At 34.4% G+C, this 12500-nt stretch overlaps 1 protein-coding gene and 1 long non-coding RNA gene across 5 annotated transcripts in view; one reads left to right on the top strand and one right to left on the bottom strand.

Annotated features, from left to right (window-relative positions):
* Positions 1–1159, bottom strand: part of LOC125653273 (uncharacterized) — a 4603-nt gene extending 3444 nt beyond the window's left edge. The window contains exons 1-2 of one of the 3 annotated variants that reach the window (XR_007361853.2): positions 1083–1159; positions 821–973 (exon numbers count right to left, since the gene is read on the bottom strand). This is a non-coding gene — a long non-coding RNA (uncharacterized LOC125653273). Of the gene's footprint in view, positions 1–820 lie in introns of all 3 variants that reach the window. The other 2 variants (XR_008797090.1, XR_007361852.2) reach the window with 2 other exon arrangements.
* Positions 1–12500, top strand: part of LOC125653235 (uncharacterized) — a 55814-nt gene that overhangs the window by 33428 nt on the left and 9886 nt on the right. For both annotated transcript variants that reach the window (XM_056144705.1, XM_056144706.1), the window contains exons 34-44: positions 2311–2489; positions 3124–3275; positions 4365–4454; positions 4727–4932; positions 8389–8554; positions 9075–9225; positions 9799–9936; positions 10627–10808; positions 10924–10987; positions 11862–11961; positions 12165–12321. In XM_056144705.1, coding sequence (XP_056000680.1) covers positions 2311–2489; positions 3124–3275; positions 4365–4454; positions 4727–4932; positions 8389–8554; positions 9075–9225; positions 9799–9936; positions 10627–10808; positions 10924–10987; positions 11862–11961; positions 12165–12321 — 1585 coding nt within the window. The remainder of the gene's footprint in view (positions 1–2310; positions 2490–3123; positions 3276–4364; positions 4455–4726; positions 4933–8388; positions 8555–9074; positions 9226–9798; positions 9937–10626; positions 10809–10923; positions 10988–11861; positions 11962–12164; positions 12322–12500) is intronic.

The raw sequence follows: 12500 nt of genomic DNA, 5'->3' as shown, positions 1-12500 counted from the left end.
TTCATACTGATCATACATGTGCACAATAAGGTTCAGAATTAGGCATCTAGCTAATGACAGTTACGATACAGCAATTTACAGAAGACACAATAGAGTTTTCATTTGCCTTCTGGATTGATCATTTGGTCAGCCAAATTTCACATTTGGTCTGAATTTAGACCACAGAGTTACTCTGGTTGTGTCAATGAAATGACAACCTTTTTTCTCTGAGTGTATGAGTGTGATTATGATTATTAGCTTGTTTTAAATTTTCTTGTAATTTCTATAATTCAATTAGATTATTACCAGTAATCAGAAATGAGAACACATAAGATAATTAAAAAATTAAGAATCATTTAGAGCCGTCGATTCTGCAGGATCAGCAGTCAGATTACTGTAGTAGACATTCTTAAATACTTATCAAATTCTAGATATTTTCAGTATTTGAAAAGTATAATACCATATTTACAGCCTTTCAGATGTGATATCACACATTTAACAAGATTTTATTAAAGAATGGCTTATCAATTTTGTTTTTATTCTTCTAATTTGTGTGTATGGAGTAATATTATGCCTTGGTATTAGTATTTTCTTGTACTAAAAATAATTATGATAATAAAATTGATAGGTATATGATGACTTGTGGTGCCAAATTTGAATAGATGTTCAACACTATTATGCAACATAAAACATTATTTCTGTATTAAGTATCCACATTTTCTGTAAAGTGCCAGAGAATGTACATGGATTGAACAGTTAAACACATTATACATTTATTGCACGATAGTGAGGGAGATATGAAGATTTATTCACAAAATTTGAAAAGACTGTATACACATACCATTTTAATAAACTGAAGAGAAGAAATGTGAATGTGGATGGATCCAGTGACAATGATACACTTCCATTTGCAACTGTATAAATTTCATTTGCTCCGACAAGGTGACCTCCAGGGAATATTGTTGGATCCATATGCCTTAATTTTAAATCTAACCTAGTACAATAAAATCAACAATAGCTCTTGCATGACATTTTCTAAATTTTCATGGATACAAATTATTTTTTGTTCTTCTTATTGTCTACAAAATCTCTTTCTTAATTACCTCGTGACTGAAAAAAAAAAATGGTGTGTCGATCGATCCACTAAACTGCGTAAGCACGATGTACTTCCGGTATTTGATATACATCATATTTGCAATACGTGTAATTCCGGTATTATATGTATTTGTGATAATTATGAAAAGAATTTTACTAAATATTTTAATATTATTGTTAGGCATTTAAATGTATGAATTTCAATAGGAATGTGATCTGTGACCATGCATTGTTGAATATCTGACATTGACACGTTTTTCTGTTAGGAAATTTAAATCCACTGTTTAGAATCCATTGTGTTACAGTTAGTTGTTATGAACATGATTAGATAACTTATGTGTGATCTTAATTTATATATATTTAGTCAACAAGTCTTAGAAATGTAAAGTGAAAGTAAAATCTGGCTATACTGATATCCGGATAGTAAACTGGACTGCTAGTCAAAGGAAGAGCGATATCTTTCAAATGGAAGTAAATAGATATCTTCTGAAGAAACACTGAACCAGAAATGGCAAAACTTGCATGAAATTTTCTATTTAAAATCAAGGTTCAAGTTTCTTAAAACATGCCCCCCCCCCCCCCTTTCCAGGGCTGGGTCCTCATAGAGGGTTTAAACTTTTATATGGAAATACATGTATATAGGTGAATTTTAAAAAAAATGTATTATAAAAGAACCACATTGAAGGGTAACCATTTGTCAAATTAAGATTCAAGCATCCTTATGTAAATGTGTAGTTCTCATTACAATTTAGAGAATGCACATGCATTATCATGTAGAATAAGTGAAATTGAAGTTTTTTCACACCAGAACTCATAGAACAATTATAAGGGTTTTAAGGTTTACCGGTACATAATAATGTTTTGGAAAATTCTTTAAATTTCTGCTTTTAAAGAAAAAAATCATCTACAATAATGATAGTCATCCCCATGACAATATGTGCAGTGTAGATTCATGCAAGTTCACACTAGCATGACCTGCAGGACTTGGCTTCAATAGGGTTTCTCAGATTTATGAGGAAAATGTAACTGCTCGGTTGAGTGATGAAATCCATGGATCACTCTTTTTGATTCAATTACTTTGGATCCACCTTCTAATTCTGAACAAATGATAAATTATCCATTTACTGATGTCAAAGTTTAATCGTATTTTGGATTCAACAGCTAGATTAAATTGCCTGAGATTTGATGGGCTAAATTTTAGTGGAATGATAAATGTTTGGTATTATGGTTCCTCAGGTGCGGAATTACGCGAGATACAAAAGCAGATTGAAAACCTGCCCCACCCCACTGATCCCCGCACCGTGGCAGACTTCCTGGCGATGAGACGAGATGTCATGTTTCTGGAGTTTGACACTGCCGTCAGACATTGCATGATGGATACGTTTTTATCTACGGGAAATGTTCAGTCGTTCCATGTAAGTACTCATCTACCACCTAATGGGGTACATGCTCACATGGTTATATACCGGTATTCTACCACCTGATGGAGTACATGCACTCATGATTATATACTGGTATTCTACCACCTGATAGAGTACATGCTCACATGATTATATACTGGTATTCTACCACCTGATAGAGTACATGCTCACATGATTATATACTGGTATTCTACCACCTGATAGAGTACATGCTCACATGGTTATATACTTGTATTCTATTGCCTGATAGGGTGCATACACACACACATGGTTATATATACTGGTATTCATGGAAGATGGACATGCCTTGAGATAGCCTGAAGTTTTTATTGAATGATATTAACTGATATGCTATCCATTTTTTGTAAGCAAGAACTCTGAAATCTGTAAAGATTAAGAAAATTTAATGACATTAATCAAAATGTCAGGATTTTCATGAAAGAACATTAGATCTGTCATCAGTGCAATTTGATTTTCTTTAAGGAACATTCATATTGAAGTTCTGGGATACAATTGAAAAATATCGTATTTTTCCAGATTGAAATTTTGTTTGTTTACTTGTAGAGTTTTAAGAAAGACACCTGTAGTAACACACGTTACTTAAGCATCCTTTAAATTGTCTTTGCAGTCCTTGAAGAACAACATACACCACGCCCTGCCCAACCTGAGTAATGTCCAGCGGCCCACTCTGCAAGCCATGTGTCTGAGCGTGCCTGAACCTCTGGAACCTAGAGACTTCCAAGCTCGAGAATTGTTTCCATGGAGATCTTTTCTAGGAAGGTTAGTCAAAGAGGATTTTTTTAAAGGTGTTATTATAGATAAAACAGATTTACAGTGTATATGTACTGTAAAATTTAAAGAGAAAGAAAAATTGCTGTTTGTAGGGCTGAAACGACTTCACCAGAATATCGCTACTATTCAATATAAATGCTAAATTCACTGTTTGATTCATTGCCTCGATCTTCAGTTTGATATGTTGTTGAAAACTGGCTTTGGTAAAATACATCGGGTTTGACCTGTACTTATCATTTTTACATGCACAAGGGACAAAATGGCATCTGATAAGTTAAACGTTCTTCAGACTGTTGTTAGCCTGGAGTCTGACAAAAACAATAATGAACTTAATCAGTTTAAACTACAGACTCAACAGGCATCTCACTGTTCGGTGGTTTGGAAACATTTAATTTTGAAATTGTGACGGTGAATCTTCATAATTAAATTTTTCTTCAAAGTTATTATTGGTTTCTTCTATAAAATGTACTGTATTGAAAATATTGAGTCGTACATGACATAAGTATTGCAGTATGTATCATATCGTGAAGGCCGGGTATATCGTTTCAGTCCTGCTGTTTTGCATTTACTGAGTACCAGTAAATTAAGTTTTCTTACTATTACATGTATCGGTAGATTAGGAAATGATTAACATTGTGTATTCAGGGCTGTTACCCGAGCTACTTATAAAGAAATAAATTTCATTTTTGAAATATACATGAGTGTATGAACTGTGATGCTTTATGCCTGCATATGTCATGAAGTGTGTTAGCGCTTCAAGAAAAGTATGCCTGCATGATGCATTACTGTTCATACCCACATGTATTTTCAAAAATGAAATTTATTTCTTATATTTACATTCTATTTTCATTTCTGAGAGAATTCCCAGCCATTAAAATAGTCATACTGTATTTATCAAGATTCATACGTTCATCGTTCACATTCATGAGGAAATGGCTATCATTTCAATTTGTAAAGATATCGAAGGCAAAAACATTGGAAATGTGAATTGTATTGTATCAGTATGCGTGTATTAGGTGGTAGATATTGTGTGGGTATAAACACAGGAAACTGTAGACTGCTGTTTGTTTTCTGTAGGAACGGTCCCTACCCTCTGATGTATTACCAGTGGCACATGACCGAGCACTACATCCAGCTGTGTCTGTCGGGACTCAAAGATGTTGACAGGTCGGTTACCTTATTCTACTGTCACATATCATAACTTAGTGGATGGGCTTTGAAACATTTTAATAGTATACTGAAAATTTATTTCAAATTTCATTCAAGTGCATTTTGAATACACTATGCAATGCCATATGGAATATGAATTATTGATTTATATGCAGACGTTAACCAGCATGTATTGATCAAAGATCACTGATTTTTTTTTCTTCGTACATATTGCTGAATTTTAGATGTGTTAATGAGTTTAGTGCAGTAACTTTGCTGTCACTTTTCAGACATGTTGCTAATGGGGAGATACTTGGAGTGAGTTTGCTGATGGAGGACGTTCTGCAAACAGGCTATCAGGACATCTCGCATCTCAGTGATGCTGACGATCTGGAAACAGCCAGATCTGAGAAAAAAGACGGTTCACTAGCGCCCTCTAGAGGAGCGAGCAGGCTGGACATACAGACCCCGACGGGCAGCATATCTTCCAAAGCAGGTTTGAACATATACGTAGACTGTGTAGACTTAGCAGGAAAGTTTGCATGCTCTTCAAAGTAAGGAAATGTTTATTTCTGCACAAATATTTTTCAATTGCTTGTATTTGGAGCATATTGCATGTGTTCTGGCAGTAGATATATTTTTATATTTGTTGTACTGGATTAATTCTAGAGGTTTCGATGGTCCGTGATCTTTGTTTACTTACAAGTCTTGTGAATACAACACATTAATTTCTTAGTTTAACAAAATTTTATTGACTGTATACTGCATGTACAAAGTAATTGTCTTTTCATCCAGTTAGTCTCACGCATATGTTTCAAAAACTCCATTTGGCTTCAGAGTCAGGTGCTTTTTTTGGTAAAACAATTTTTAATACAAAAAATTTCTATCAAATTTTTCATATCGTGTGTCATTTTCTTGAAAGTAAATATTATCAATTGTCATTTAAATTTTGTTGTCATCTTGCTTCATAAATTTGAAACCACCTTAGGTTGGACAGCTTTAACTGCTGTGATTGAATTTAGATCACACATCCACAGAAAAGGTATCACCTATTAACAAGTCATAGACAATTGTATGCTGATAGAAACTATGTAATGTCAGGTTGCTCTTGTGGTGAAGGACTTTCATTGAGAGTATATGGCTTTTTTTTCCCGACCTTCAAAATATGTTAATGTCTATTTTTCGAATCTTTTAGCGTTTGATTTTGTACTTCTCTTTAATTATTTGAATAGATATAATTTTGTAGTATTAAAGGTGTGCAAATATTATCTATATCTAGGTGTCTTTAGCGTAATACCAAAACTTCAAAGGCTGCATGACTGAGTATGATTAATAGAATCCTTCATTAGTACGAGTGTGGGATAAGGAAATTCCACCGAGGGGACAATATTCGCAGTCTAGGACGAGGCTTTGCTGAGTCCTAAACAGCGAATCTTGTTCCAGAGGTGGAATTCCCCTATCCCACAGAAGTAAATAATGAAGGATTATTTTTCTCACATTTTACCTACAGTTTAGTGCATAAATTTAGGAGCTTTGAGAAAATTATAAATTATCAAAATCTTCATTTGAACTTCGATGCAAAAACTAATTAAATAGGCAGAAAGAGCATACCCGCAAATGGTTTACCCAAGGTTCTCCACCAGAAAGCTATATACATTAAAATTTAAAGATAACAATGCAAATATCTTTACTTCACCGTGTAATGTAAATCTTCACTGTGTAACGTAAATCATAGAAAATATATGACGTCACAATCAAATGATGTCGCAGCAGTGTGAGACAGAAAAATCTCACATGGCTGTCTCACATGGGTAAAGTCAATCTCACACTGGTGATAATGTGAGGAAAAGGGTGTCACTGTAGTAAAGAGTGGTTGGCCCAGGATATGAAATACAGCTATAGGTCCCATGCTAGCAGCCGGGCACATTCAGGAATTTAATAAAGCAGTACTCTATACCAAGATACCTATTTTTAGCAAACAACAATATAGACAATGCTTTACATTTTTGTCTCCCACCGCAACGTGGAAGGGGACATAAAAATACCGGTGTCCGTGCGTTGGTGCGTCCGTCCGACTTCACTTTGTGAACGCAACTCCTCAGAAACCGCTCAATGGATTTTGTTCATATTTTGTGGGATTGTTAGTCACCATGTGAAGTTGATCATATTTTGCTGCCATTTTGATTCAACAATTTTTACAAGAGTTATGGGACTTTGTTGAACTTGTACGTGCTACACTATAGGAACACATTGTGGATGCAACTCCTCAGAAACCGCTCAATAGATTTTGTTCATAATTTGTAGGATTGTTAGCCATCATGTGTAGTTGATCATATTTTGTCGCAATTTTGATTCGACAATTTTTACAGGAGTTATGGGACTTTGTTGAATTTGTTCATGCTACACTATAGAAACACTTTGTGGACGCAACTCCTCCGAAACCGCTCAATGGATTTTGTTCAGATTTTGTGGGATTGTTAGTCACACCATGTGTAGTTGACCATATTGTGCAACCATTATGATTCGACAAATTGTACAGGAGTTATGGGACTTTGTTGAATTTGTACATATGTAGTAACTATAGGAACACTTTGTGGACGCAACTCCTACGAAACCGCTCAACGAATTTTGTTCAAATTTTGTAGGATTGTTAGTCATTGTATGTAGTTGATTAAATTGCGCTGTCATTTTGATTCGATAAATTTTAGAGGAGTTATGGGACTTTTGTGTTTCAACTTTTTTTGCGGCGGTGGGGGACATGGCTATGTGTAGCAATCTTGTTATACTCAGAAACTATCTCACTGTCAGCTTATAACAAAATCTTTCCAATATATATTGTATCGAACAGACCCAACCTTACAGAAAGCTGACACAGACCATGGCTGTGCTTTTGTGTCAACAGAATGTATAGCTGATGCTAAACTGACCTAGAGTGGACACAGATACTTGTAGTGTATGCTACATTTAAACTCGGAGAGCAGACCTGTATTTGACAGCTAACCCATAAATGTTATCAATTTCCATACGAAAGATAGAATTTTATTTTTGCTATATAGAAATTGAATATGAAAATTATGTGCACTATAGAGAATTTGTACATTAAAGGAAAATGCTAATTATTTTGAAATATTTCACCAAGATTTCCTTGTTACACACCATTTGATTTGTATCATGAATTATCATAATAAAATATCTTTAATACTGCAACAAAATTTTAGATAGCTGTTATTAATGATAACATTATAGATACACTGTGCGTAAAGAGTGTGGATAAAACTGACTTGGATGAAACAATTGCACACAATTAAAGAATACCTTTAAATACAATTTAAGTCTTAGTACATGTATATAGCATGAAGATTATATGCAAACATAAGTTTGACTTTTATTTTATTTGAGCAGTCCAAATTTGAGTAAAATCTCGGACTTAATTAACTCCAAGTTTTGACAGTTTATTTCGAGAAAGGTTCACTTTTTAGGTCTATTTTAAGGGTAAAGAAGCTGCATGACCCAAAAGAGCTGTCTCAGATTTAGCCTGATGTTTGCTTTCTTGGTCAGCTTTAGATGTACGGTCAGGTCTGGTCTAAACTGTTCATGTAGCATTTAACTCCTCAAATGAAGTAGAAATAGAATACTTTATAATATACAATAAATCTGTATGCAGTATGGATGGTATATGAAACTGTAGAATTGCATTTAGAGATTGATTTGTATACTGTTAATTTTGAATACAATCTAATTCAGTTCAAATGCATGCACATGCATTCTGTATTTTTTTAAATAAAGATTTATTTATCATATACTTTCCTATCTTTCATCAATGATCTAAAATTTCATTCATCAGAATTCCATCTGTTTATTTATGCTCCTTTGATTATGTCACATAATTATATGAAATTTCCTATCAACCATCAGAAATAAACGTAATCACAAAAATGTTTATCGATTTTAGAGGCCCCTAAGAGTCTGTCCAGAACCAAGGAGCCGGTGGAGGCGTACAAACTTCTCAAGTTCTTCCTGGTACTGTGGAAGTGTCTGGAACATGCTAAGTATGCATGGGGGAAAAGAAAGCTCTTTGTAGAGGAGATTGATAAACCTTCCCTGTTCAAGGAGTACTGGTAAGTTACCATTTATCAGTGTTTGGAGAGGATACAGCTGAATCTGCACGAATGTATTTTTACAGATGAAATTTGTATGTGTACATGTAATGTGTGACAGATAAATTAAATATGTATTGCTTTTGTATAAGAATGGGTAGTATAGTGACACTCATTGGTTTGGACACTGTATCTTTCATTCCCTGTATAATTTTCAGTTTGTCCATTTGTTTGCTCGTCCACAATGTTTTGTAAAATTTTAATTTTCATTTAGTTTAATATACGTAATTGACAACCACCGTTTATAGTAAAATATGATTATAATGAGTGTTTATAACCAATATCTGCTTGTATCAAAGTGATTTTTATTCTATACATAAAGATAACAAATGACTCAGATATCGTGAATATCGATCACGTTTTTGAAAGCAAGATACATGTAGGACGTACATTGTATACCCATGGCACCGTGTGTCTTTGCCTAGTCTTTTCTGATGAAGTGTCTCCTGCTGTTTAGATTTTAAATTCAATGTTTTTACAGCAAAGTCTACAAAACTGAGGTGCTTTTACCAGTCCTACAAAGTGTTGCAAGGAGACTGGGTCAAGGTGAATTGTATGAGGGCATTGCCATGGAAACAGATCCTCTTGTTATGCCTAAAGGTGCTTCTGAGATTGAAATCAGGTCAAAACAGGTAAATACTATAAATAGAAATAAAATCTAATCTAACTTTTTGCAAACAATCCAAGGAGGAAAGGTTTATAGATAGACAAGAGATTTTCCTTGAATAACAGTCCTATTTCATGTATTTTGTTTCTTTTTGCCTTGTATAAGTTTGACCAACTAGAATATTCTCTTCCTTGAAAATGGCAAAAATGAAATGAAATTTTATGCTCCCTAGATCAAAGATAGTTTTTGTCTTGTGTGTCATTCTGTCATTTTGTAATTCTCTCTGAAATTTTAACCTTGCTAATAACTTTTGAACAGCTTTGATATATTTCACATGAGTATTCCTTGTGACAAGACCTTTCGTCGGGTACCAACATTTTTGACCCTGTGACCTTGGAGTTTGATCAACTTTTTGAAAACGTTAACCTTGCTAATAACTTTTGAACAATAAGATCTTTCTACTGGTACCAAGATATTTGTCCTTGTGACATTGGCCATCTTTGGAATTGGCCATTATTGAGGGCATTTGTGTTTCACAAACAGATCTTGTTCCATTTTTACTTGGTAAAGCATGCACTGATTGTAATTCATACAACAGCTTGTGAAGCTGCTGGAGACACTGGAGTGTCACATGATCACAGAAATTGGTAAAAAGATAGACAAAGAAGCAACGCTAGCAACCGCTGAAAGAGTTCGAGTGGAAAGCAACCTAGCAACAGATCTGTGGAAAAGACCAGTAAGTGTAAATGTAACATTGGTAATTGGTAGAACAACTTGCGCAAGATAGATATATTTGATTGTAAAAAGTACCCCAAAGATACATGTGAAGTTTTTGCCCAGTACACAAACCTAGACGATATGTTATTAACTTGGAATTACATTGTTGTACAAATCACAGGGAGAATTTTTTTTTCTGAATTGATAATTAAAATCAACACAAACAGCTGTTAAATAGGGGGTAATTAATTGCATTAAACTATTGAACACAGAAATTCATTAGTATAATTTTTTGCTAGTAAGGGAATTCTCATACCAAAAGTGTCCAAATTTAGCTCCCCCAGCTCTTATAATTACTGAGGGCCAGGTCACCACTTGACCTGATCATGCATGATGTACAGATTTACAGAGATATTTCTTAGATGATCCAATTCGAGTCTTTATAGTTGATGCATGTCAATGATTTAACAGTTAGATTTTGTTGCATGAATAAATTGAAGAAAATACATTCTTTTAAAGTTTACATCTTCATTTGCCATTGATACAAAGTCACACATATTGCAAATTAAACAGTTTGCTTAAATTCACTTTAAAAGTCTTATAATTTTTATTTGAAAATGTATGCACAACTTGGGTAATTGAAAGTGCATGCATTAAAAAACTGAGTTTTGAAAACAGTGGAAAGTTATATTTTCCTTATGTTCAATAGGTAATGAAAGAGAGCTTCACCATTGTAAAACCGCTGATCGCTGAAGATTTTGTCACCAAACTGAAGAAGAAAATGAATGAGACAGAGAATGGTGAATTTGTTATTAAGCATGATGACTTAAATGAGTGTGTTGGGGAGCTGGCTAGGAATATTATGACTAGAGAGAGGCACAGCTTTGACAGGTTTGTTGAATATTAGGTTAGATACAGAATTGTACTTTTTTTTGAGGTTGAGGACAACAGCTCTAAATGATGTACATGTATTCTTGATGATGATTTGGAATTCTGTATCTTTCAGCTACACCATGTATTATGAAAATCTCCTGAGAGTTCATCACACTCTGCTCTACACAAAAGAACAGGTCAGAACACAGCAGCATCATTCCTAGCTAAAATGACGTCTGCATTCCTGGGTGTTAAATTTCACTTTTCTATACTATGTCTTAAGTACCATTGAAATTTTACAATCTTAATGATTATACTCTCCACAAACAAGTTTTAGTGGTATATAAAGGAATTCATATATAACAATGTCTGTCTGTCTGTTTGTCAATCCCACTATTTTTGCTTAGGCCAAAATATTGTATTGGAGAGACATTAGATGCTCATACTTGGTGCAAGGGTGTTTGGCCCTAACTTTATAATGAAGAAACAATAGAATTTCATACATGAACTTGGCACAATGGTAGCCTTTGGTTAAATGATGTCTCATGATCCTGATCCATGCTCATTTGACCAAGGTCAAGGCCAGTTAGAAGTAGTCTCATCCATAAGTGTAATGAATGGATTTTAGAAGTTTGTATAATGTGGCATTTAAGACTATGCTGTATTTTGATTATGCTCCACTTTGGATAAGCCCTGTGGGGGTATTAGTCACCTTAGGACAAGTTATAGTTAAAAGGATTGACCTCTTGAATGATAAAGGGGAAAGTAATTGAGGGTCACGGTCACAAGTCATGCTTTGTAAGTAATGATTTATAGATAACAATTCGGTCATCTATATACAAATTTCCATTTTCATTAATTATATGTATGCAACTCTTTCTGCTCCTATGGTACATATTGGATATTTGTTGATGTGCAAATGCATGCAATTTAATTACCACCCTTTTATTTGCCCTAAATTTTTACTTGCATTCAAACTGTGGCTCCAACATAATTTGAAGATCTTATTATTTTTCAAACTGTAGGGATTACATGTAACTATTTAGACCACGTGTTTCTTTATAATTTCAGGAAGTGAAACACCTACAGGATGCCCTGAAATCTGTTCAGCATGACACAATGGTGGATGTTCAATGTTTGCTAGGAACACATGTTCATGATCTCTTGCAAGGTAAGAAAATATGGTATTTATATTCTGACTTGTTGCCACAAAAATGTTCAATTTTTACTAGTGGTAAATCATATTCCAAAGATCTGTTGTGCTCTTGCATAAGAAAAAGCAAGACTCTTAATACTGTATGTTCTTGAGATTTGCCAAAAAGTTGACCTTGAGTGCTGTATGATGTACAATGTAATTATGCTTGTGTTACACAGAGGTGACAGCACTGAGAGCCAAGATCCACGAGATGAGGGAAAGCTCGATGAGTATGGAACAGGACTGCAGGGAGCGGGTGAAAGAGGAGTATAGGGACCTCATCAAGAACCTCCTGGAGGCCTCCTCAGTTGTTAAAAATAAACTAGACGAGTTCAGGTAAAAGCCCCATCGTAATTGTGTTGCAAAGTAAATTTTAGTAGGTTATATTGCATGTTTAATGTTGGGATGTTTTGACTTTCAAGACACAAAAATGTTCCAAACTTACCAGTGGTGATTAACAGTGAATGAGACGAGAAAGTTCATAACTATTCCAAATACGGTGAAATCACGTGTTT

The sequence above is a fragment of the Ostrea edulis genome, chromosome 7 (genome assembly GCF_947568905.1).
Source record: "Ostrea edulis chromosome 7, xbOstEdul1.1, whole genome shotgun sequence".
NCBI classification, from domain to species: Eukaryota; Metazoa; Mollusca; class Bivalvia; order Ostreida; family Ostreidae; genus Ostrea; species Ostrea edulis.
This window is presented reverse-complemented; position numbering and strand designations above follow the sequence as displayed.